The sequence below is a fragment of the Saccopteryx bilineata genome, chromosome 4 (genome assembly GCF_036850765.1).
Source record: "Saccopteryx bilineata isolate mSacBil1 chromosome 4, mSacBil1_pri_phased_curated, whole genome shotgun sequence".
Classification (NCBI taxonomy): domain Eukaryota; kingdom Metazoa; phylum Chordata; class Mammalia; order Chiroptera; family Emballonuridae; genus Saccopteryx; species Saccopteryx bilineata.
Window position 1 is genome coordinate 27,618,069 of NC_089493.1, and position 25,684 is coordinate 27,643,752.

Sequence of the window (25,684 nt, forward strand, 5' to 3'; positions counted from 1 at the left end):
AATTTTCTTCATCCCACCCACACCTACCCAGAGAGCCTTCCAAAATGTTCTAAAATTATCATTTATCAGTCTAAACATATCTTTTTTTTTTTTTTTACAGGGACAGACAGACAGGAACAGAGAAAGATAAGAAGCATCAATCATCAGTTTTTTGTTGCGACACCTTAGTTGTTCATTGATTGCTTTCTCGTATGTGCCTTGACCGCGGGCCTTCAGCAGATTGAGTGACCCCTTGCCTGAGCCAGCGACCTTGGGCTCAAGCTGGTGAGTTTTGCTCAAACCAGATGAGCCCGCACTCAAGCTGGCAACCTCGGGGTCTCGAACCTAGGTCCTCTGCATCCCAGTCTGACGCTTTATCCACTGCGCCACCACCCGGTCAGGATAAACATATCTTCTTTTTGGGCTTTGTTACTTTGCCCCTAATGTTTTCAAAGAACCATAGTTTGTTTCTAACTGAAGTCACTCTGAAGGTTTGACTACTGATAAAAGTGGAAGGACGTGCTGGCTAAAATTTGGTGACTTTACAAAGAAATCAATGCTTAGAAAAAGAAAAGTCTAACCATAGAGACCTTCTGCATCCAGCCCTAACTGGTATGCCTTACACTTTTACTGTCAAAAATATCTCTAAAATGTAAAGGGAGTCCTTTACCATCACACAGCAGTAAATGTCAGTGAAGGCTTTTTGCAGACACAGTAGTTAATTCTAACCTCCTTTTACAAAAGAAAGAAAGAAAGAAACTTACATCCTCTAATTCTTGCTCCAGTTGGATTTTTCTCTTTTGGAATTGTTTTATTGTTTTTAGTTCTACCTGAATCATTCCAATTTCTTTGGCTTTCTGATTGAACTGTCCCTCCAGCTCACTTATTTGCACAGTGTACTTTTGTTCCTGTATGTAAAATAAATAAGTAAATAAATAAACCAGGTAAATGAGTTAGGAAGAAAAACCGAAGTCCCACAGTCATGTTCCATTTGAAGCCTTAAGTCAATTGTCTATCTTTGAATAAACACACTCTTTTTATTTTTGCATAAAGTTTTAATTTCTTTTAAAAGATACCAGTGCTTTGAATAAGAAAAATTCTAGAATGTGCTGATCATGTACAGGAAAAATGCAGATATTTATTAACAAGATGCATAAAACTAAAAAAGATTTTAATTTGTAAGAAAGATAAATAACATCTCTGACCCTAAATTAAGATTAATAAACTAAGAAAGGAAGGACTAATATCTCTAAAAAAGAAAGAAAGAAAGAAAGAAAGAAAGAAAGAAAGAAAGAAAGAAAGAAAGAAAGAAGGAGAAGGTGGAAGAAAGAGGAAGAATGGTGGAGGAGAGAGGAGAAGAAAGGAAGAGGAGGAGGAAAATTAGGAAGAAGAGGAGAGAGAAAAGGAAGAAAAAAGAAAGAAGAAGAAAAAGGACCAATAATAGTAAAAAAATAAAGGAACACAAAATAAAAGTAATGCGAAAGACCTTCAAACATCTAGCTCATAAGAGAAATGCAAACTGAAATGCAGTGAAACACCATTTCTCACCTGTCATGTTGACAAAAATCCATTTTGACAATATACTCTGGTATATTATGAACACATGGACAGTAGTTTTCTCAGAATATAACATGATTGGTAGATTTGATTTAAAACCACATATTTCATATTATTATATTTATATAATTACATAATTTTATATGCACAATGAAATTTATCAAAAGCAACTCCTAAAAATCAAAAGCAAAATGTGTTGTTGAGTTGGTGGCATAACCTTGCAGAGAGGAATTATTTCAAATGGTTTTAAATCTTGTAATTTGATAGTAGATTCCTGTTGGTATATATCCTAATGGAAAAAGTGCCCCACAAAATCTTAAACTGCTTCCGCCAATCCATGTTGGGGTAGCACTGGTATTAGTGTTCTGTGACAGCTGGTTGATGTATTGAGCTTTAAAGCAGCTACACCATTATATGGGTATCATAATGAACCAGACTTTGGGTGAGAGAGAAAGGAGACACAGATGAAGTAAAAACCCTATTCCTGCATCTGAATTGAAAATATTAGTTTGGGCTCATAATATATTTTAATCTTTAAAAATTATATTTCTTAATGTGGTCCACTGAAAAGCCCTAAAAAGAATGTCAAAATCAGGATTAGTAAGCACCACTAATACCAGATGGTTTTCTAAATTTTAACATATTTTCATGTTTCTTTTTAACCTCTATACAACAGGTGTGTGCCCTATTCATTTATTCTGTGTGTTTTAAATATGAGCTTGCCCAGAAGCCTTACCACCCAGTAAGTGAAGTATTAGTGTAAATAAATACCATTTCTTCCTTCTCCTCTTGGGCTTTTTCCTTTGTTTCATTCAATTGCTGTTTTAGTTTTTCAATCTGCAGAAGATGAAAATACAGAGTTAGAAAGGTTAAAAAATTGCTCTGTATCCTGCTTTTATTAAGTAGCTTTGTTTCCACATATTAAAACCACCAGGGTTAGAGAGGTTGAGTAAGGTGGGAAGGAGGGAAGAGAGGACATACCTCATATTCTTAAGTTGCTATTGCTAGTTTCCGAAACCTGGCTATCATCAGAATTACCTGAGTAACTTTTTCTGTAATTGTGGTAAAGAACACATTAAATTGACTACCTTAACCATTTTTAAATGTATAGTTCAGTAGTGTTAAGTATATTCACAGTGTTGTACAACAGATCTCTGTAACTTTTGCATCTTGCCAAACTGAAACTCTATACTCATGAACCAGTAATTTGTTCCTCCTCCCCCACAGCCCTTGGCAATGCCCTTTCTAGTTTCTATTTCTGGATTTTGACTACTTTAGATACTTGATATGAGTGGAATCATACAATATTGGTCCTTTTGTGACTGGCTTATTTCCCTTACATAATGTCCTTGAGGTTCATCCATGTTATATGACAGGTAGCATGTGACAGGATTTTCTTCTTTTTTAAGGGTGTATAATAACATTTCATTGTATGTATGTATATACTACTTTTTCTTTTTTTTTTTTTTTACAGAGACAGAGAGAGAGTTAGAGAGAGGGATAGACAGGGACAGACAGGAATGGAGAGATGAGAAGCATTAATCATTAGTTTTTCGTTTCGCATTGCAACACCTTAATTGTTCATTGATTGCTTTCTCATACGTGCCTTGACCACGGGCCTTCAGCAGATTGAGTAACCCCTTGCTCGAGCCAGCGCCCTTGGGCTCAAGCTGGTGAGCTTTTGCTCAAACCAGATGAGCCCTCGCTCAAGCTGGCAACCTCGGGATCTCGAACCTGGGTCTTCCAAATCCCAGTCCGGCGCTCTATCCACTGCGCCACCGCCCGATCAGGCTATACAACTTTTTCTTTATTCATCCTATCACTGGACATTTGGGCTGATTCTACCTCTTGGCCATGTGAATAATGTTTTAACAAACATGGGTATGCAAGTATCTTTCCAAGACCCTGCTTTAAATTCTTTTGGAAATATACACACACGCTTCTCCTGTGTGCCCTGGCTGGGAATCAAACCTGGGACTCCAGCACGCCAGGCTGACGCTCTACCACTGAGCCAACCGGCCAGGACCTAAAACAACATTTTTGAAAAATATTGGCCAGGGTTAGGGCTGCTTGATGTTACTTTATGAGTAGATTTAAGTTAGGCATTTTTTGGAAGGCATACACTGCCAAAGTGATGATGTATCCTTCCTAGTGTATCACATCATGAGGTGATTAATGTCAATTATTTATTTACTTATTTATTTATTTTTATAGGGACAAAGAGAGTCAAAGAGAGGTATAGATAGGGACAGACAGACAGAAACGAAGAGAGATGAGAAATATCAATCATCAGTTTTTCGTTGCGACACCTTAGTTGTTCATTGATTGCTTTCTCATATGTGCCTTGACCGCGGGCCTTCAGCAGACCAAGTAGCCCCTTGCTCGAGTCAGCAACCTTGGGTCCAAGCTGGTGAGCTTTTTTACTCAAGCTAGATGAGCCTGTGCTCAAGCTGGTGACCTCGGGGTCTTGAATCTGGGTCCTTCGTGTCCCAGTCCGACGCTCTATCCACTACGACACCGCCTGGTCAGACTTGATGTCAATTTTAATCAATTCGTTAAGATTGTGTCTGCCAAGTTTCTCCACTTAAAAGTTACTATTTTTCCTTTTGTAATTATTAAGTAATTTGTGGGAAGGTATTTTGAGACTATGCCAATATCCTTCTGCTCATCAAACTATCACCCACTAGTTTTAGCATCCACTGATGATTCTTTTTTTTTTTTTTTTGTGGCAGAGACAGAGAGAGAATCAGAGAGTGGGACAGATAGGGACAGACAGACAGGGAGGGAGATGAGAAGCATTAATTCTTCACTGTGGTTCTTTAGTTGTTTATTGATTGATTTCTCATATGTGCCTTGACGGGGAGGGGGGAGGCTACAGCAGACCGAGTGACTCCTTGCTTGAGCCAGCAACCTTGAGCTCAAGCTGGTGAGCCTTGCTCAAACCAGATGAGCCCATGCTTAAGCTGGCAATCTTGGTGTCTCAAACCTAGGTCCTCCACATCCCAATCCAACGCTCTATCCACTGCGCCACTGCCTGGTCAGGCCGATGATTTTTTATTTATTTTTATTTTTTTTTATTTTAGGCCGATGATTCTTGACTGAATCAATCATTACTGTGATGCCAAATGGTGACTATTGTAACTTCATCATCACCCCTTAGAAATTTTTTTTTTTTCTGAAGCTGGAAACGGGGAGAGACAGTCAGACAGACTCCTGCATGTGCCCGACCAGGATCCACCCAGCACGCCCACCAGGGGCTACGCTCTGCCCACCAGGGGGCGATACTCTGCCCCTCCAGGGCGTAGCTCTGCCGTGACCAGAGCCACTCTAGCACCTGGGGCAGAGGCCAAGGAGCCATCCCCAGCACCCGGGCCATCTTTGCTCCAATGGAGCCTTGGCTGCGGGAGGGGAAGAGAGAGACAGAGAGGAAGGAGGGGGGGGTGAAGAAGCAAATGGGCGCTTCTCCTATGTGCCCTGGCCGGGAATCGAACCCAGGTCCCCCGCACGCCAGGCTGATGCTCTACCGCTGGGCCAGCCCTTTGAAATTTAATAACTTACCATATTCTATTGTAAGGAAAGCTTTTCCTTCTCCCTCATCTATTAATTTATGTATTTATTTATTTGTAGTATGTACTCATGAAAATACTTTATTTGATGGATTTTAATTTATAACCATCATTATTTATTTTGATTGTCCCAGATTTGGCCAGTGGGAGTCTCTTCCAGCTAGTTCCTGTGTCCTTCAATATTTTTACTTACTCTCTGGAACAATAGATATTCCAGCTCATCTTTTACTTTTCCTGTCCCAGTCTGAATCAATCATTTCTCCAAGGATGCTGATTTTGGTAGGAAACCTAAGTAGCTTTTTTTTTTTTTTTTTTTTTTTTGAAGTGAGAAGAGAGAAGCAGACTCCCACATGTGCCCCACCGGAATCCACCTGACATGCCCACCAGGGGGCAATGCTCTTCCCATCTGGGGCTTTACTCCATTGCAACCGGAGCCATTTTAGCATCTGAGGCAGATGCCATGCAGCCATCTTCAGCATCCGGGCCAAGTTTGCTCCAATGGAGCCTTGGCTACAGGAGGGGAAGAGAGAGAGAAATAGAGAGGATGGAGAGGAGGAAGGGTGGAGAAGCAGATGGGCACTTCTCCTATGTGCCCTGGCCAGGAATCAAACCAGGACATCCACATGCGGGGCTGATACTCTACCACTGAGCCAGCTGGCCAGAGCTAAGTAGCTTTTAAAACTAAACACTCATTACGGCCCTGGCCGGTTGGCTCAGCGGTAGAGCGTCGGCCTAGCGTGCGGAGGACCCGGGTTCGATTCCCGGCCAGGGCACATAGGAGAAGTGCCCATTTGCTTCTCCACCCCTCCGCCGCGCCTTCCTCTCTGTCTCTCTCTTCCCCTCCCGCAGCCAAGGCTCCATTGGAGCAAAGATGGCCCGGGCGCTGGGGATGGCTCTGTGGCCTCTGCCCCAGGCGCTAGAGTGGCTCTGGTCGCAACATGGCGACACCCAGGAGGGTCGCAACATGGCGACGCCCAGGATGGGCAGAGCATCGCCCCCTGGTGGGCAGAGCATCGCCCCATGGTGGGCGTGCCGGGTGGATCCCGGTCGGGCGCATGCGGGAGTCTGTCTGACTGTCTCTCCCTGTTTCCAGCTTCAGAAAAATGCAAAAAAAAAAACCAAAAAAACACTCATTAGGCCCTGTCTGGTTGGCTCAGTGGTAGAGCGTCAGCCTGGCGTGCAGGAGTTCTGGGTTCAATTCCCGACCAGGACACACAGAAGAAGTGCCCATCTGCTCCTCCACCCCTCCCCCCTCTCCTTCCTCTCTATCTCTCTCTTCCCTTCCCGCAGCCAAGGCTCCATTGGAGCAAAGATGGCCCGGGCGCTGAGGATGGCTCTGTGGCCTCTGCTTCAGGCACTAGGATGGCTCTGGATGCAACAGAGTGACGCCCCAGATGGACAGAGCATCACCCCCTGGTGGGCATGCCAGGTGGATCCCAGTTGGGCGCAAGCAGGAGTCTGTCTAACTGCCTCCCCGTTTCCAGCTTTGGAAAAATGCAAAAAATAAAAATAAAAAATAAACATAAAATCTTTAGAAAAAAAGTATTAAAACAAAACACTCATTGACATGGTTATACAATCAGAGGATACAGAAGTGAAATGTTGTAAATAATGTCTTAGACCAGGGGTCCCCAAACTACAGCCCGCAGGCTGCATGCAGCCCCCTGAGGCCATTTATCTGGCCCCCACCGCACTTCTGGAAGGGGCACCTCTTTCATTGGTGGTCAGTGAGAGGAGCATAGTTCCCACTGAAATACTGGTCAGTCTGTTGATTTAAATTTACTTGTTCTTTATTTTAAATATTGTATTTGTTCCCGTTTTGCTTTTTTACTTTAAAATAAGATATGTGCAGTGTGCATAGGGGTTTGTTCATAGTTTTTTTTTATAGTCTGGCCCTCCAACGGTCTGAGGGACAGTGAACTGGCCAGTCCCCCTGTGTAAAAAGTTTGGGGACCCCTGTCTTAGACTATTTTTAAAAAAACTTAAAATTACTAAGGCCCTGGCCAGTTTGCTCAGTAGTAGAGCGTCAGCCTGGTGTGCAGGAGTCCCGGGTTTGATTCCCGGCCAGGGCACACAGGAGAAGGGCCCATCTGCTTCTCCACCCCTCCCCCTCTCCTTCCTCTCTGTCTTTCTCTTCCCCTCCTGCAGCCAGGGCTCCATGGGAGCAAAGTTGGCCTGGGCGCTGAGGATGGCTCTATAGGCCTCTGCCTCAGGTGCTAGAGTGGCTCTGGTCGCAACAGAGCGACACCCCGGATAGGCTGGTGGGCGTGCCGGGTGGATCCTGGTCGGGTGCATGCGGGAGTCTGTCTGCCTCCCCGTTTCCAACTTCAGAAAAATACCAAAAAAAAAAAAACCTTAAAATTTCTCATTCATTCTAATCCTAAACCATGTAGAACAGGTATGAAAATAATGAGATTTAGTTTGTAATTAATTAAATAAAGCATTAAATACAAAAATCCACTCTTAAGGAAAATCTCCTAATTTTGTTCAAGATATAACAATTTTTAAAACATTTTATTTTTAATATTTCTACAATTAACATAAGACTATAACAGTTTAAATAAAGTTCAAGAAAATGATGCATTTCTACAATATAGAATAATGAGTAACAAAACTATAGACAAGCTAATCAGGATATATTGAATCTGCTTTACTTCTTCTCAGAGTAATTTCTTTTGTTTTAATGGACATATATGATTGTGAAAAATTATGCATTTGCTATAGCCATATGTGGGCCTTTGCTATATAGAGGCAGGTAAAAATCAAGAAACACAAGTGACACTGATAAAGGCAGTCCAATATCAATTAGCTAATACAGGACATAACACTACTATGTAATAAATTATGAAAATTATTTGTATGGCTGAACTAAGAACTTACTTTAGAAAAATACTTTATAAAAGACAATTTTGATAATGACTACAGTTCAAAAAGTAATTTTATAGACTTGGCTAGTTAGCTCAGTTGGTTACAGCATTGTGCTGATACATCAAGGGTTTGATCCCCAGTCAGGGCACAAACAAGAAAAGTCAATTAAAATATATATTTTTAAAACCTAATTTTAGCCCTGGCCAGATAGCTTGGTTGGTTAGAACATCATATGGAAGCACAGAGGTTGCCAGTTCAATCCCCAGTCAGAGCACATACAGGAAAAGATCTCTCCCTTCCTCTCGCTAAAATCAATAAATAACTTAAAAATAAAAACTGATTTTAAAAACAGAGGTTGCCTAGGAAAGAGTTTAAAAATAACATTAGTGTAAAAAATTATACTTTAATAAAATATATAAAAGCCACACAAATGCTCAGTTGTCTCATTTCTCTAATATGCCTTCAATATCATCTGGAACTTAGTTTTGATTGCTATTAACTTTTTCAAAGCATCAGTACACTCATAAGCCATTCACTCATGTATGTAAAAATCTGATGAGTGTCAGGTACTAGGTGCTGGAGATATAGCACTGAACAACAATTTTAAAAAGGCCTCAAATTCTTTACTTCTGAGATATTTCATTCTAATCAGAAAAAGAAACAATAAACAAATACATAAGTAACATGCATACAGCAGGACAGAAAGTAATAAATATGATAAAGATAATAAAATAAGGAAGTTTTCATTTTAAAGAGGCATTTGAAAAAACTATGGAATGATCCATGAATCTTTATGTAGGAGCCATGTTTTGCATCATTCCAATATTAGTTTATATGTGTGCTGAAGCAAACATAAATAAACAATAAAAAAAAAATGAGTGGCCTGACCCATGGTGGCACAGTGGATAGAGCATTGACCAGGGACACCAAGGTTCCATGTTCAAAAGCCTCAGGTTGCCGGCTTGAGCACGGGCTCACCTGCCTTGAGCACAGGCTCACCAGCTTGAGAGCAAGCTCATCTGGCTTGAGTGCGGGCTCACCAGCTTGAGTGTGGGGTCGTCGGCTTGTGCATGGGATCATTGATATGATCCCACTGTCGCTGGCTTGAGCCCAAAGGTTGCTGGCTTGAGCCCAAGGTCACCAGCTTGAGCAAGGGGTCAATGGTTTGACTGGAGCCCCCTGGTCAAGGCACATATGAGAAGCAATCAATGAACAACTAAAGTGACACAACTACAAGGTGATGCTTCTCATCTCCCTCCCTTCCTGTTTCTCTCTCTTTCTCAAAAAAAAAAAAAAAAAGCCTGACCAGGCAGTGGCGCAATGGATAAAGTGTCCGACTGGGATGTGGAAGACCCAGATTCGAGATCCCGAGGTTGCCAGTTTGAGCGCAGGCTCATCTGGTTTGAACAAAAGCTCACCAGCTTGAGCCCAAGGTTGCTGGTTCGAGCAAGGGGTTACTCGATCTGCTGAAGGCCCGTGGTCAAGGCACATATAAGAAAGCAATCAATGAATAACTAAGGTGTTGCAACCCACAATGAAAAACTAATGATCGATGCTTCTCATCTCTCCATTCCTGTCTGTCTGTCCCTGTCTATCCCTCTCTCTGTCTTGCAAAAAAAAAAAAAAAAGATCGTTATGACAGTAAAGCCATTCTGAAATAGCATCCTGCTTCAAGGGGAATTAAAGTCAACTGAATGGTAATTATGTGAATAAGATTTCAAGAAATTAAAACCCTTGAAGTCTAGCTTTACCAGGCGGTGGCGCAGTGGATGGAGCATCGGACTGGGATGCGGAAGACCCAGGTTCGAGACCCCGAGGTTGCCAGCTTGAGTGCGGGGCTCATCTGGTTTGAGCTAAAAGCTCACCAGCTTGGACCCAAGGTCGCTGGCTCAAGCAGGGGGTTACTTGGTCTGCTGAGGGCCCGCAGTCAAGACACATATGAGAGAGCAATCAATGAACAACTAAGACGTCACAACGAAAAACTGATGATTGATGCTTCTCATCTCTTTCCGTTCCCATCTGTCTGTCCCTATCTATCCCTCTCTCTGACTTTCTCTGTCTCTGTAAAAAAATAAAAATAAAAATTAAAAACCCCACAAAACCCTTGAAGTCTAACACAGAGGTAGTTACTAAGGCTCAGGAGGTTTCTACCCACCTACCATATTATCTTTCTCCTGATCCTGCATCTTCAGGTAGCTTAATACCGACATTGTGTCTTTCTCCAACATATACTGCTGTTTCTTTAACTCCTCATTAGTTTTTGCAAGTCTTTGGGATGTATCACGGTACTCAATCCTAGAGAGTTCTGTGAGTTCCAGCCTGGCCTCCCAAAGGGAGGCATTGGCCTTTGCTCTGTCCACTACAGATTCTTCAGTTTTTGTTGCTTTCCTACATGGGAAGAAGATATTGACAGCATATAATAAATCTCTACTATAGTAGTAATATATCTCAATTATTTTTTGCTTGGGATTGCCTGGCACATATGAGCAAATATTATTGGATAAAATAGTTAATAAGAAATACATATTTACTTGGAAGAAGGGAACTTTGGAGCATAACTCTAAAGGACTGGAAAAACAAAGACGAAAGGCATAATAAGTTAAATTCATTTCATAAAGCTTTCACATCTTTTCATTTCTTTTTTTTTAATCAAGAGAGATAGAGACAGAGAGATGGACAGAGAGGGACAGACAGGCAGGAAGGGAGAGAGGAGAAGCATCAATTCTTTGTTGTGGCACCTTACTTATTCATGGATTGCTTTCTCTTATGTGCCTTGACCAGGGGCTACAGCAGAGCAAGTGACCCCTTGCTGAAGCCAGCATCCTTGGGCTTCAAACCAGCGGCCTTTGGGCTCAAGCCAGCAACCACGGGGTCATGTTTATGATCCCACACTCAAGTCAGCAACCCCATGCTTAAGCTGGTGATCCCGCACTCAAGCTGGATGAGCTGTGCTCAAACTGGCAACCTCAGGGTTTCAAATCTGGTCCTCTGCATCCCTGTCCGATGCTCTATCCACTGCACTACCACCTGGTCAGGCTCATTTACTTCTTTGATTCTCTCATACTTGAACTGTCTTTTTTATTCCCATTTGCCCAATCTTAAGACTCTGACTCTCTCTACTGCAAATTAATTGCCTTAGTTTCTCTTCACCATGACGATACACTTGTATAAATATAACTTTAAGTGCATATTGCTGTAATCTTCCACCCATGCCAACTCTAGTTGTTGTTTTTTAGGTTGTTATGTTTAATTTTGTTTCTGGCTAGCCCTTGGACAAAAGATCAAGTCGCTAGGGCAAGTGTGTTAACTACTTTAACTGCTGGTGGTGCCACAATGCACCAGGCTTCAAGGATGGCTGAGAAACAAACCATAATCATTCATACAGAGGCAGAGAGGAAATTTAGAAATAATAATAAAGTGATATAAATAATAAATAATAAAGCTTCAAAAATTAAAGTGATAAAATGGGAGATTTTTTTCAAAATAAAGATGTACAAGCTTTAACAAAACACTATCCCTTATACAGTATATGGTAGGCACAGGCTATATATTTAGATAATAACTAAGAAGACTTCACCTGTATTTGAATTCTAACTATTTTCACATGAGTATGTGTGAATATTTCTATACTGTCAACCCTCCATTCCTACCAACTCTTGGTTCATGAGCCCTTTTTAGTCTCACTCGTACCTTTTGTTCCCTACAAATGATGGCCAGCCCCATCCCCATCCCCCAGCGTGTTAGAGCTGTTGACCTTTCCAGCATGATTTAGGCAGCAGTGGCAGACTGCCCTGCTACAGTCATCCACTTGCTCCTTGAAGGTATCAAGTCTAAACTGCTCAAAGTTGATGAAAGAAATTAGGACTTCTCATAGGAGGGTCACTAATGCTGACTGTAGAAACAAAGCAGGGTCTCTCAAACTATGAATCATGGAAAATCCAAGGACTGAGAGGTCTGTTCTTCATTGTTGATATGTGTACTGTAGTTGCATGGTCAAAAATAGAAAACATATGCTAGTGAGTTCCAGGAATGTGATAAGCCCTTGGCACTTTTCAAAAGTACTAGGCTCACTATGCAGTTATGTAGTGTTTGTTTGTTTTTTTAAATCACACTGTAGAAGAATTATATTAATACGTGGGGGAAAGCTACAATAAGCATGTACATTGGGCTATTATTTTATAAAGATAAAAAGACTATCCCAAAATGATAGTGGTGGTTACCTTTGGATGATGGGATCATAGGTGATTTTTGTTTTCTCCTTTGATGTTCCATGTTTCCTAAACTGTGTATACTGGGTATTAATTACTCTCTTATACAAATTAGTTCATAAACTTTACAAGTTTGGGGATTCCCCTGTGGTCAGTGCCATGTGTAGTATTGTAGGACACCACATATGATTCCAAAGTGTCTAGGAACTACAGATTAGTGGCAATCTAGCAGCAATTCCAAGCCCTAGAGTTAGTTCTGATCTGTTTGGGGAAATCAAAATGATCCAATTTGGTCTAATTCTTCATGCTTTCCTTTGAACCCAAAAGAATCTCTAAAAGGCCCAAGGAACTGATTCAATGATCCAGAGATCCTTTAGATCAGTGGTAGTCAACCTGGTCCCTACCGCCCACTAGTGGGTGTTCCATCTTTCATGGTGGTCAGTAGCGGAGCAACCAAAGTATAAATAAAAAGATAGATTTAACTATAGTAAGTTGTTTTATAAAGATTTATTCTGACAAACTTAGTGAAAATCTGACATAAAGTACTTGGTAAGTAACTATTATAGGCTTTAACTTGCTGTACCTCTGCTTTATAAATTTTATAAAGTAAAGTTACTTCCCTACTTTATAAATCACCATTACTGTGGAACCCGTGGGCAGTTAGAAAATTTTACTACTAACAGAGATACAAAAGTGGGCGGTAGGTATAAAAAGGTTGACTACCCCTGCTTTAGATGTTCAAGATCATCTCAACCACATAGCAGAGGTCTCTCAGACAAAGATCAAGAAAGACTCTGCCCAGAGCACAGTTGTGGAATAAACATCTAAAGTTCAAGCAGACACAGACACCTTAATTTATTTATTGTACAAATATTAAGCCTCTATGTGCCAGGCTCTTTGCTAGGTGCTGGATATATGGTAAGTAATGCTTAGTGCCTATTCTGCAGAAGGTTATAGTCTTGAGCAGGATTTCTAAATGGCACTGCTGACATTCTGAGCTAAACGATTCTTTGAGGTGGAGAATGAGGGGGTTGTCCTGTGCATTGCAGGATGTTAAACAGCATCCCTGGTCTCTAATACATATCCCCAGATATGACAACTAAAAACGTCTCCAGATATTGCCAAATGTTCCCTGGGATGCAAAATCACCTTCGGTTAAGAACCACTATTATAGAGCACGCTGTCCAATACAACTTTCTTTCTTTCTTTTTAGATTTTATTTATTGATTTTAGAGAAAGTCAGGGTGGAGCAGCAGGAAGCATCAACTCATAGTTGCTTCTTATATTCTCATATATGCCTTGACAGTGCAAGCCAAGGGGTTTCAAACCAGCGACCTCAGCATTCCAGGTCGAGGCTTTTTATCAACTGTGCCACCACAGGTCAGACACGACTTTCTGTAATGATGGAAATGTTCTATATCTGGGCTATCCATCATAGTCACAATTAGCCACATATGCCTATTGAGCGTATGAAGTGTGTGTGGCTAATACAATTGAGGATCTGAATTTTTAATTTTATCTAATTTTAATTTAGCTACACATGGACAGCGCTGGTCTAGAGGGCCACCAATATCCCAATAAATGTTATCCTGACCTTCACTTCTAGTGTCAGAACTCTTCCTTCTTATTCTCAGTTCTTTGTTCCCCCACTGGCACCTACTTCACTGGGGATTGTGTTACTTCTGTTCTTTGGAAACTTGCCTGCCTCCATCGTTAATGTATTACACATGGGCAGAGGCCGTGTCTAAATTACATCAGGATCCCAAATCTCACCCTATTGTCCAAGTTGAAGCAGTAAAGTTTGGCATACGTTTGGGGAATTTCTGAACAATGAAAACTGTCCTCAGAATCCGGGAGAGTGAGAGGAAGGTCCAAGAGGGTCCAGGAGGGCCGAAGGGAGTGTGCCAGTCAGCCAACCCCCGCGTCTTGCAGTCCCAGACCCGAACCCAGGAGAGCAGGCCCTGGTGAAAAGGACCCCAGAGTGGCTTTTCCTTACTTCTTGTCTTTGTTCTTGCCCTTCCTTTTGGCCTTTCTCATCGACAGCATCTTGTCTTCTCCAAGGGCCCCGCTGTCTTGGTGGTTTCGCCACAGCCTCCTTGGCCGGGTTTTGTCTCTAAGGAAACCAGCACGACCAACTGGTAACTTTCCGCTCAGGCCGTTGCTAGCGACCCGAGAGCGCATGCGCCGTGACGTAACCCTTACGCCACCTCGCGGGGTCCAGTCCATGGGCCGGCCGGGGAGGGCGGGGCGGATGTCGTTCAGGTGGCGGCGAGCGGCCGCGCCGCGGCGGTGCGCGCGGTGAGTGTGCGAGCCGCGGAGGTGTTGGAGCCAGCGCTGAGGCCGGGCGGGGAGGCCGGAGCGGCTGATCCGGGCGGCGGCGCGAGGTCGGGGAAGCCTCGCGTCTGGAGTCTTGCTACCCTATCCGTCCTCCGGCCCCGCCACTTTTGCAGCGTTCCGCGTCTCCAGCGCATCCTCCCCTTTCCTCACGCCCCAGCCTGCGTGGCCGCGGCCGCCTGGCTGTCGCTCCTGCTCCGCCTCATCCTCTCCCGACCCTGCCCTGCTCCCTCTGGGCTTCTAACTCTTGCTCATTCTGTAACTGATGGCGCGTGTGGTGGGCTTCGCGGGCCGCACGTTTTGTGAGGAGGCGGTTGAGGACTGGTAGGAGAGCAGTGGCTGGGGTGAGACTGGCAGCCTCGCGGGGCAGCGCGCGGGCGTCCGGGGGCCGGCGGGGTAACAAGTACTGCTGCCTGGGGTGGGAGAGGCTGCGGGGGCTCGAGGGGAGCCTGGGGTCCCGTCCTCGGCCCCATTCTGTCCCGTGTGTCCGGAGCTGCCCAGAACCGGTCCAGATTCCCATTTGCCGGTAATACCTCCTGCGGCCGCAGCCCCCTTTTCAGTTAAGCTGCATGAAGTCGCAAGCTCTTGCCTTTTTCTTTTTCCCCTTGAGCACACCTATGGAAAGGAGTACTGGAAGGATCGTTCTCCTTTTTCAGAGGAGGAGCTCTATGACTGCACCTTCATTCAATGAGAGTGAGTGAGTCATTGAGGAAGATAGGGAATTCTGGGTGCCAAGATACTATAGTTAGGAAACGTGTAATTGAAACTCAGCTGTGCAACATCTTCCATTTCAAAACTGAGTTTACAGTTTCTTTAAAAACTTCATTGTGTAACTTCCCTCTCCATTTTTCTAGGGAGGTCTTAATTATCTACACTCCTTCCAGAGGCCTCTCACCCACCCCGCTTTCCCCCCCCCCCCCCACTTACGTAGTTTCTGTTTCTGAGTTCTGTGGTTAGAAGGAACGTACTGATTTGTTAATGAGCACTGAAAATCTTTTTAGACGTACCATCTGCTAGCACGATCTTGGCTTACTCTATTTCTGATGCATTTTCCCCTTTTGAATGTCACACTCCAGTGGGTCCATGGTGGATTCACCATACATTAAAGGGGTTTTCTCTGATCTGGAATCTATAAAGTTACAATTAATTTTGTATGTCTAAGGTTCTGAAAGTGCACCCTATTGATAACTTGCAGAAAAGAGTGTAGGTTATCACAGGCTATACTTGGAATACATTCTAAAAATTGGTAACTGTATAATGTGAAATTCAAGCCAAGACTTGTGTGGTTTATACATGTGTTTACATGTCCATTTGTAACAAGATTATTTCTTAATACAGAACATAGTACTTTATAGTATGTACTTATAGTTATTTTATTATATATCATATTTTAATTGACTATAAGTTGATTTTGTAATTAGAACTGTTGAGACGTGAATATGGCTGAGGAATGTTCAAATTCATAGTGTAGGAGAGATGGTGCTAGAATCTAGTCTTGTGAATCTCCACATCCTCTGTCAAAGAACTGATGTTATTAGTCATCTGTTAGTAAGATATATCTGATGGTACAACTAGAAGAGTAGGAAGTTGCAGTTTAGCAATTCATCTGGTAGCATTTCCTTCCATAATTTCTGGTAGAAAGTTTTACTATTAAGTTTCAGGATTATTTTGCTGAATAAATTTGCTTTGTTTCATTGTTTTGAATGCTAATGATTTTTTTTTTTTTACAGATTCAGGGAGAGAGTCAGAGAGAGGGATAGACAGGAACAGACAGACAGGAACAGAGTGATGAGAAGCATCAATTATTAGTTTTTCGTTGTGCTTTGCAACACCTTAGTTGTTCATTGATTGCTTTCTCATATGTGCCTTGACTGCGGGTCTTCAGCAGACCGAGTAACCCCTTGCTTGAGCCAGCGACCCTGGGTTGAAGCTGGTGAGCTTTTGCTCAAACCAGATGTGCCTGCCCTCAAGCTGAGGGCCTCGGGGTCTCGAACCTGGGTCCTCTGCATCCCAGTCCGATGCTCTATCCACTGTGCCACTGCCTGGTCAGGCGAATGCTTATGATTTTAAAACTTGGGATAAGCTACTTAATGTTTTGTTGACTTGGCTTTGTAATTCTTTTTTGCCCAGTTTGAATAGTTCCTGACCAGCATAGAAATGTGGAGTGTCTTGGCTGAATCCTCATGCAGACAAGATCATTATGGTTATGGTATGTAAGTATCTGGATGTAAGGTAACATCTCTAACTTAAAACTGTAAGTGTCTTTTGTTTGTTTTGTTTTTCTGAATTGGATTCACTGCCTTTGCCAAATGATGTTAACTTTTCCCTTATTCCATTGATTATAATACTATCAAGTATGGAGTTATTCCAGAAGCCAAATGAGAATTTAGGACTATTTATAAAAGTATATACTATTTCTAATTTTTTTATAGTAGTTCCAAAATTGGGTTTACTCTGTAAAGTCTACTGTGACTTTATTCCATATTAGTTTGGATACCAAATTTCTACTCCTAAAACTATACTTAAAATCACTTGATAGCAGGTGGTACTCTATAACTAGCAGCTTTTTCTTTTTTCCTTGAATTTATTGGGGTAACACTGTTTAACAAAATTATACAGGTTTCAGGTGCACAGTTCTACAACACATCATAGGCGAATAGCTTTGATTTTGTTTTCATACAGCCTTTGGAATTCTGGATAAATGTATTTATTATATAACTATATCTGAAGGGACTGATCAGTATTTCTGAATATCATGGGGAGTTAATTACTTTCATTCTACTTTTTAAATCACATATAGTACAAATATAGACTTTAGTTAAGTAGGTATTATCTTGTGATATAACCAGTTTACATTCTTTTTTTTTTTTCTTTTTTTTTTGTACTTTTCTGAAGCTGGAAACGGGGAGGCAGTCAGACAGACTCCACCTGTGCCCTACCAGGATCCACCCGGCACGCCCACCAGGAGGCGATGCTCTGCCCATCTGGGGTGTCGCTCTGTCCTGACCAGAGCCACTCTAGCGCCTGGGGCAGAGGCCAAGGAGCCATCTCCCGCGCCTGGGCCATCTTTTGCTCCAATGGAGCTTCGGCTGCGGGAGGAGAAGAGAGAGACAGAGAAGAAGGAGAAGGGGAGGGGTGGAGAAGCAGATGGGCGCCTCTCCTGTGTGCCCTGGCCGGGAATCGAACCCGGGACTTCCGCACGCCAGGCTGACGCTCTACCACTGAGCCAACTGGCCAGGGCCAGTTTACTTTTTTTCTTTTTTTTTTTTTTTTTGTATTTTTCCAAAGCTGGAAACAGGGAGGCAGTCAGACAGACTCCCGCATGCGCCCAACCGGGATCCACCCAGCATGCCCACCGGGGGTGATGCTCTGCCGATCTGGGGGGTTGCTCTGTTACAACCAGAGCCATTCCAGCGCCTGAGGCAGAGGCCACAGAGCCATCCTCAACGCCCAGGCCATCCTCGCTCCAATGGAGCCCCGGCTGCGGGAGGGGAAGAGAGACAGAGAGGAAGGAGAGGGGGAGGAATGGAGAAGCAGATGGGCACTTCTCCTGTGTGCCCTGGCCGGGAATCGAACCCAGTACTCCTGCACGCCAGGCCGACGCTCTACCACTGAGCCAACCAGCCAGGGCCCAGTTTACATTCTTTAGGGGTAAGAAATCCTGAAGGGCCTGACCAGGCGGTGGAGCAGTGGATAGAGTGTCGGACTGGGATGCAGAGGACCCAGGTTCGAGACCCTGAAGTCGCCAGCTTGAGAGCGGGCTTATCTGGTTTGAGCAAAAGCTCACCAGCTTGGACCCAAGTTCGCTGGCTCGAGCAAGGGTTTACTTGGTCTGCTGAAGGCCTGTGGTCAAGGCACATATAAGAAAGCAATCAGGCCCTGGCCGGTTGGCTCAGCGGTAGAGCGTCGGCCTAGCGTGCGGAGGACCCGGGTTCGATTCCCGGCCAGGGCACACAGGAGAAGCGCCCATTTGCTTCTCCACCCCTCCGCCGCGCTTTCCTCTCTGTCTCTCTATTCCCCTCCCGCAGCCGAGGCTCCATTGGAGCAGAGATGGCCCGGGCGCTGGGGATGGCTCTGTGGCCTATGCCTCAGGCGCTAGAGTGGCTCTGGTCGCAACATGGCAACACCCAGGATGGGCAGAGCCTCGCCCCATGGTGGGCGTGCCGGGTGGATCCCGGTTGGGCGCATGCGGCAGTCTGTCTGACTGTCTCTCCCTGTTTCCAGCTTCAGAAAAAATGCAAAAAACAAACAAAAAAAAGAAAGCAATCAATGAACAACTAAGGTATCACAATGCGCAATGAGAAACTAATAATTGATGCTTCTCATCTCTCCGTTCCTGTCTGTCTGTCCCTGTCTATCCCTCTCTCTGAAAAAAACAAAGAAAAAAAATTTTAAAATTAAGAAAAAAGAAATCCTGAAGGAAGATCAAGCATTTACTCTTAACAATTTTTAAGTTAATATTATTATTATTTTAAGTGAGAGGAAGGGAGGTAGAGAGACAGACTTTTGAATGTGCCCTGACCGGGATCCACCTGGAAACCCCCATCTGGGGCAAATGCTTTGCCCATCAGGGGCTGATGCTCACAACTGAGCTATTTTTAGTGCCAGAGGTAGGTGCTCCATGGAGCCACCCTCAGTGCCCAGGCCAGTGCGCTCAAATCAATTGAGCCACGGCTGCAGGAGGGGAAGTTGGAGGGGAGGAGAAGCAGATGGTCGCTTTTCCTGTTTGCCCTGACGAGTAATCAAACCTGAGATATCCACACGTGAGGATGCCTTGGAGCCAACCAGCCAGGGTCTTTAATTAGTTTTTTAAAGATTTTATTTATATACAAAATGTGTTGCTACAGATAATTGTTACCTATTGACAATTTATTTGCAAAATATCCAATTTTCATTAGTTGTCCATCCTGACTAAGCCATTGCACAAGCCATTGCAATGGCCATTGCATTGCCATTTTTAAGAAAAAATATATACCCAAAATTCAGGCCCACTTATCTATACTTTCATTTCATGGATCAGTCAAATGTTCATTTAAGAAATGTTTAGTGTACTTACTGTATACCAACTGTATACCAGACTTTCTTACAGTGGGGGACAAGACAAGACTCCTTCATTTAAGTGGCTTGTAGTTAGGGGCTGACCCATAGGTTGATCTCTAAGAATATACAACCTCTGGCCCTGGCCGGTTGGCTCAGCGGTAGAGCGTCGGCCTGGCATGCGGGGGACCCGGGTTCGATTCCCGGCCAGGGCACATAGGAGAAGCACCCATTTGCTTCTCCATCCCCCCCTCCTTCCTCTCTGTCTCTCTCTTCCCCTGGCAGCCAAGGCTCCATTGGAGCAAAGATGGCCTGGGCGCTGGGGATGGCTCCTTGGCCTCTGCCCCAGGCGCTAGAATGGCTCTGGTCGTGGCAGAGCGACCATCGCTCCCTGGTGGGCAGAGCGTGGCCCCTGGTGGGCGAGCCAGGTGGATCCCGGTCGGGCGCATGCGGGAGTCTGACCATCTCTCCCCGTTTCCAGCTTCAGGAAAAAAAAAGAAAAAGAAAAAAAGAATATACAACCTCATTAACACTTATATACAAACAGTTAACAATAAAAAATACTATGCAGCCCTGGAGGGGTAGCTCAGTTGGTTAGAGCATCATCCTGATACATCAGGGTTGTAGGTTCAATCCCTGGTCAGTGCACATACAAGAATCAACCAATCAATGCATTTCTCTCTCTCTCTTTCTCTCTCTGTCTCTGTTTCTGTTTCTCTCTTCTCTCTCTTTTTCTCTCTCCCCTTTTCTCTCTAAAATTAATAAATTTAAAAAAATTTTAAATAAAATTAAAAATGCTATGCAGTGATAAAGGGAAAATGGTGTGGACCCTAAGTGCTGCAGTCATGAAAGACTCATAGTCAGAGTTTACAGAGGTAGGTGAGTTTCCTTGTGTAGGAAGAGGGAAGCCTTTCTGGGAAGGTAGATCAATGTGAGCAAAATTCAGTGGGTGCTTGAGACTAGGAATGATTTCGTTAGAGCAATGGTTCCCAGTGGCCTGCGAACCAGTAACACCAGCATCACTTGGAAACTTGTTAGAAATGCACATTCTCAGGTCCCACTCAAGATTTACTGAACTGTAAATACTGGCAGTGATGCCCAGCAATCTCTGTTTGAATAAGCCTGTCAAGTGCTTCTAAAGTTTGAGAACCACTGTACGAAGAGCAGAGCATTCTTACATGGGAAATAGTGGGCAAGAAATTTGTTAAAGGAGCCTCAGAATACATAGTGAAGGTCTTAGAATGTTAGTCCAGGAGTTCACCTTTTATGCTGCAGAGCAGGGTTACCAGCTTATAACCTGAGGGCTGGATTTGGCCCATAGGTGTATTTTGTTTGGGCTGCACAGTGGTTTTCTTAGGTTTGTTTTTTTACCTAAATGGAGTTATTTGTTTTCAACAACTAATTGGAATTGTCACTATTTTAAAATCAGATTGTATATAGAAATCTGTGATTTCAGCTTATGTTGAAAAATAAGAAGATTTGGCAATACTATGCCTGTATTTCATCATGGCAGTAATTTGTAGAAATAGCGAGCATCTGGCCCTTTAGATGGGACATACCCTCTTGAGTTTGCCTCAGTCCCAACCACTTCCTGTTGTTGTACAACACATACACCTTCTCTCACATTTCCTGCCTGGCCCCCATAGGTATTTAGATATTTGAGTTTGTAACTTTTTTTGTAGACAGTAGGTAATTGATGTATGTTTTGAGAAGGAGAGTGATATGATTTATGTATTCATTAATTCATTCAACACACATTGATTAAGTAAATATATATGCCAGGTTATACAGTGTTTAAAGATGAACGATTCCCTGCTGTGATGTGGGTTACAATCTAGTGGGAAAATGATGAAAACATTTTAGGAAGATAGTAGTGTATAGATTTGAGAATAGAGACATTGGTGACTAGAACCAGTTAAGAGGCTATAGCAGTCCAAGTCTGAAGTGATAAAGACTGTAATCTAGGTTCATGCATTCATTGGTTAATTCTAGTATGTGCCCTGACCAGGGATCAAACTTGCAACCTTGGCATCTCAGGACAACACTCCAACCAACTGAACCACCTGACCAGGGCTTATTGGGACACTTTTAACCTCCTCCTCATTGATAGTATTTTCTTAATCTAAAGGATTTTCACTTTTAATGAATGGTCTTGTGACTTCTGAAGAACAAGAGGCAGCAAAAGCAACAGCTTTCCCCATAAAGTGATTATTAAAGCTAAATCAGGCCTGCAACAATGAAGAATGACATTGTACATTACCTGATCTCATTTTGATATAATACCCAAATGGTTTCGTTATATAGAATGGGCCTTTTTGACACTTGTATAATGATCTTTTGCTTAAAATGTGATAGAGAAATAATGATCTGTTTATAGGTAACAATTTTATATTTGTTGGTAACTATCTGCATCAATTAAGAGTTAGAATATTTGATCTTAGGGTTGGAGAGACCTTAAAAAATATCAACCAGCCATCTGAATCAGATTTCAGCTGAGCTCTTGGGGTAAGAATCCTTCTCTTTCCATCAGTGTGAGACAACTCATATTGGGAAATTCTTCCTGTTCAGGCTCTCCTCTTGTAGTTTCCGTGCTCACAGGTCTCAGTACAGCTCCTTGGAAGTGGTCTAATAAAAGTTGATTGAGGGTGAGAGGAGGTGAGAAGCATTAACTCGTAGTTGTGTCACCCTAGTTGTTCACTGATTGCTTTTCTTATGTGCCTTGATGGGGGGCTCCAGCTGAGCCATTGACCCCTTGGTTAAGCCAATAGTAACCTTGGGCTCAAGTCAGCAACCATGGGATCCTGTCAGTGATCCCATGCTCAAGATGGGGAGCCAGCACTCAAGCTGCATGTGCCTGTGTTCAAGCCAGAGACCTCGGGGTTTCAAACCTGGGACCTCAGCATCTCAGGTCAACGCTCTATCCACTGCACCACCACTGGTGAAGCTAATAAAACTTGATTTTTTTTTTTATGAATGCTCTTTTATTATTTTATTTTATTCATTCATTTTAGAGAGGAGAGAGAGAGAGAGAGAGAGAGAGAGAGAGAGAGAGAAGGAGGGGGAGGAGCAGGAAGCATCAACTCCCATATGTGCCTTGACCAGGTCAGCTCAGGGTTTCGAACCAGCGACCTCAGTGTTTCCAGGTCGACGCTTTATCCACTGTGCCACCACAGGTCAGGCAATAAAACTTGATTTTTAATAAACCTCTTTTATTTAGTTGATATTTGAAAAATGTTTGTTATAAAATTTTTCAGTGTTGTTTTAAAAATCTGTGCCAGTTGTCAGTCTTGTCTCTTTCTACCAGATTATCTTCTCAGTACCTAAGTATTGATATATATATATATTTTTTTGTATTTTTCTGAAGCTGGAAACGGGGAGGCAGTCAGACAGACTCCCGCATGCGCCCGACCGGGATCCACCCGGCACGCCCAACAGGGGGCGATGCTCTGCCCATCTGGGGTGTCACTCTGTCACGACCAGGGCCACTCTAGCACCTGGGGCAGAGGCCAAGGAGCCATCCCCAGCGCCCGGGCCATCTTTTGCTCCAATGGAGCCTCGGCTGCGGGAGTGGAAGAGAGAGACAGAGAGGAAGGAGAGGGGGAGGGGTGGAGAAGCAGATGGGCGCTTCTCCTATGTGCCCTGGCCAGGAATCGAACCCGGGACTTCCACACGCCAGGCCGACGCTCTACCACTGAGCCAACCGGCCAGGGCCCTAAGTATTGATATTAATGCTACTGTTATATGATTAGAAACTTTTTTCTGTATGTAGCATGAAGGAAGTTACTACTCTGTTAATATAATGTTTTCACTCTGTATCTTCCTTGATTAATATTTAATTCCACTGTTAGATTTATTATTCAGTTATTAATTGGTATATATCATCTTAAATATAATGACTCACTTATTTCTTTTTCCTAAATATATCTTTTATTTGAAGTATTTAAATTCATTTTCACCCATAGCAACAAAGAGGACATTGTGTGAGTTGTATGTAGCTTTTCTGATTTTAATTCTTGTCATTAAATAAAATTTTTGGACTGTAACAAAAAATGGAAATATTTAAGTGGTGGGACATGATATTTTCAGAGAAGTTAAAAGTCTATATTTTTTTAACTTTTAAGAGTCAGTATCTTTGCAATAACATATACTTCCTCCAACAAGAAGTATGTAAGCTCTGAATAGAAATATATATAAACTGCAAAAAAAGCCAAACCCAGAACATTATGCAAATACTCTATATAATTAACAGTAGCACAGACTCCAAGTTGCCCCCCAGTGATACTCACTAATATTCATGCCCTTGTGTATTCCCCTTACATATTTCATCAGAGTTGGTCTATGTATGACCAATGGAAAATGGGGGGAATGATAGTGTATAAACAAGGCCAAGTCTTAAAAAACATCACTCCTTCTGCCTTGCTCTCTCTTGGATTGCCCACTCTGGAGGAAGCCAGCCAGCATTTTGTGAAGATATTCAAGGCTCTGTGGAGAGTCTGCATGTGAAACAGCTGAGGCTTCCATTCAGCATCCAGCCAACAGCTTGCCAACCATTGAGTGAGTCATCTTGGAGGTGGGTCCTCAGCCTCAGTGAATCCTTCAGATGATTGTCTACATCTTGACTACTATCATGAGATCCTGAGCCACAATTGTCCAATTAAGCCACTCCCAAATTTCTGAACTACAGAAATTGTGAGATAATAAATATATATTGTTTTAAGAACTAACTTTTGGGTTGTTTGTTGTGTAGTAATAGATAACTAATGTACAATATCTTAAAATATTTATTGTTTTTTTTGTTTTTTGTTTTTTTTTGTATTTTTCTGAAGACAGACTCCCGCATGCGCCCGACCGGGATCCACCCCGCACACCCACCAGGGGGCGACGCTCTGCCCACCAGGGGGCGATGCTCTGCCCCTCCGGGGCTTCGCTCAGTTGCAACCAGAGCCACTCTAGGGCCTGGGGCAGAGGCCAAGGAGCCATCCCCAGCGCCCGGGCCATCTTTGCTCCAATGGAGCCTCGGCTGCGGGAGGGGAAGAGAGAGACAGAGAGGAAGGAGAGGGGGAGGGGGAGGGGTGGAGAAGCAGATGGGCGCTTCTCCTGTGTGCCCTGGCCGGGAATCGAACCCGGGACTTCTGCACGCCAGGCCGACGCTCTACCACTGAGCCAACCGGCCAGGGCCTTTTATTTTAATAAATAGAAAATAATTTGGACAATGTAAACAATGTTTAGTATCCTTTAGATTTGTTTTAAAAGTTAGTTTATTGCAAGTTTAATTGTTTGAAAGTGTTTAGTTGAAGAAATTCAATTTAATTACAGAACTAATAGATTCAGAAAAATAAAATTATAATTTCTCCTAAAACAATATGACTGGATTAAGTGTTCATTAATCTAGCGATTTTCAACTGGTGTGCCGCAAGAATTTTTAAAACATGCAGTACCTGACTATTTAGTCAGGGCACTGCCCTCTTTTCCCTTAGACTGTCAAATTAAAAAATGAAAACAGCCTGACCTTCGGTGGCATCGAGGGTAAAAGCGTCAACCTGGAATGCTGAGGTTGCTGGTTCAAAGCCCCGGGCTTCCCTGGTCAAGGCATGTATGGGAGCAGAAAGCTCCTCCCTCCCTTCTCTCTCTCTCTCTTTCTCTCAAATGAATTTTAAAAATAAATAAATAAATAAAGATTTTTTAAAAATGAAAACAGCCAATAGAACAGTAGCTTTGTAGTGTTAATGAATCAAAATTATACCTATTTTTTTGTCAGATTGGCTAAAGACATATTTTGGTGTGCCATAGATTTAACTAATTTATGTGTGCCATGAGATGAAAAAGGTTGAAAATCGCTGCATTAATCAGTTACGTTCTCTTAAAAATTGAGCTATTTATGAAAGTATTGTTTCTCCCTTTTTATTTCTTTGTTTCCCCCGTTTTATGTTACTTTTGATTGAGTACCTTCTTGGACACTCTTCTAGGTGCCTGGGCTGTATCAGTAAACAAAATATTTCTGCCCTTGAGGAGCTTATATTCTAGCAGAGGAATGCAAACAATAAACAATAAATGAGCTGTCTAGAATGTTAGAATGTGGTGAGTGGCAGGGAAAGAAGAAACAGTAAATCAGAGTAGAGGGGACTGAGAATGCAG

At 43.0% G+C, this 25,684-nt stretch overlaps 2 protein-coding genes across 4 annotated transcripts in view; one reads left to right on the top strand and one right to left on the bottom strand.

The window, feature by feature from the left end:
• BBOF1 (basal body orientation factor 1) overlaps positions 1-14,321 on the bottom strand; it is a 55,611-nt gene extending 41,290 nt beyond the window's left edge. For 2 of the 3 annotated variants that reach the window (XM_066277731.1, XM_066277730.1), the window contains exons 1-4: positions 14,175-14,321; positions 10,130-10,358; positions 2,308-2,373; positions 744-887 (exon numbers count right to left, since the gene is read on the bottom strand). In XM_066277731.1, the coding sequence (XP_066133828.1) occupies positions 744-887; positions 2,308-2,373; positions 10,130-10,358; positions 14,175-14,224 (489 nt within the window). In that variant the 5' untranslated portion in view covers positions 14,225-14,321. The remainder of the gene's footprint in view (positions 1-743; positions 888-2,307; positions 2,374-10,129; positions 10,359-14,174) is intronic. The other variant, XM_066277732.1, reaches the window with a different exon arrangement.
• Positions 14,322-14,486: 165 nt separating this feature from the next.
• ENTPD5 (ectonucleoside triphosphate diphosphohydrolase 5 (inactive)) overlaps positions 14,487-25,684 on the top strand; it is a 43,964-nt gene continuing 32,766 nt past the window's right edge. The window contains 2 exon segments of the mRNA XM_066277734.1: positions 14,487-14,562; positions 16,643-16,721. Coding sequence (XP_066133831.1) covers positions 16,713-16,721 — 9 coding nt within the window. The 5' untranslated portion in view covers positions 14,487-14,562; positions 16,643-16,712.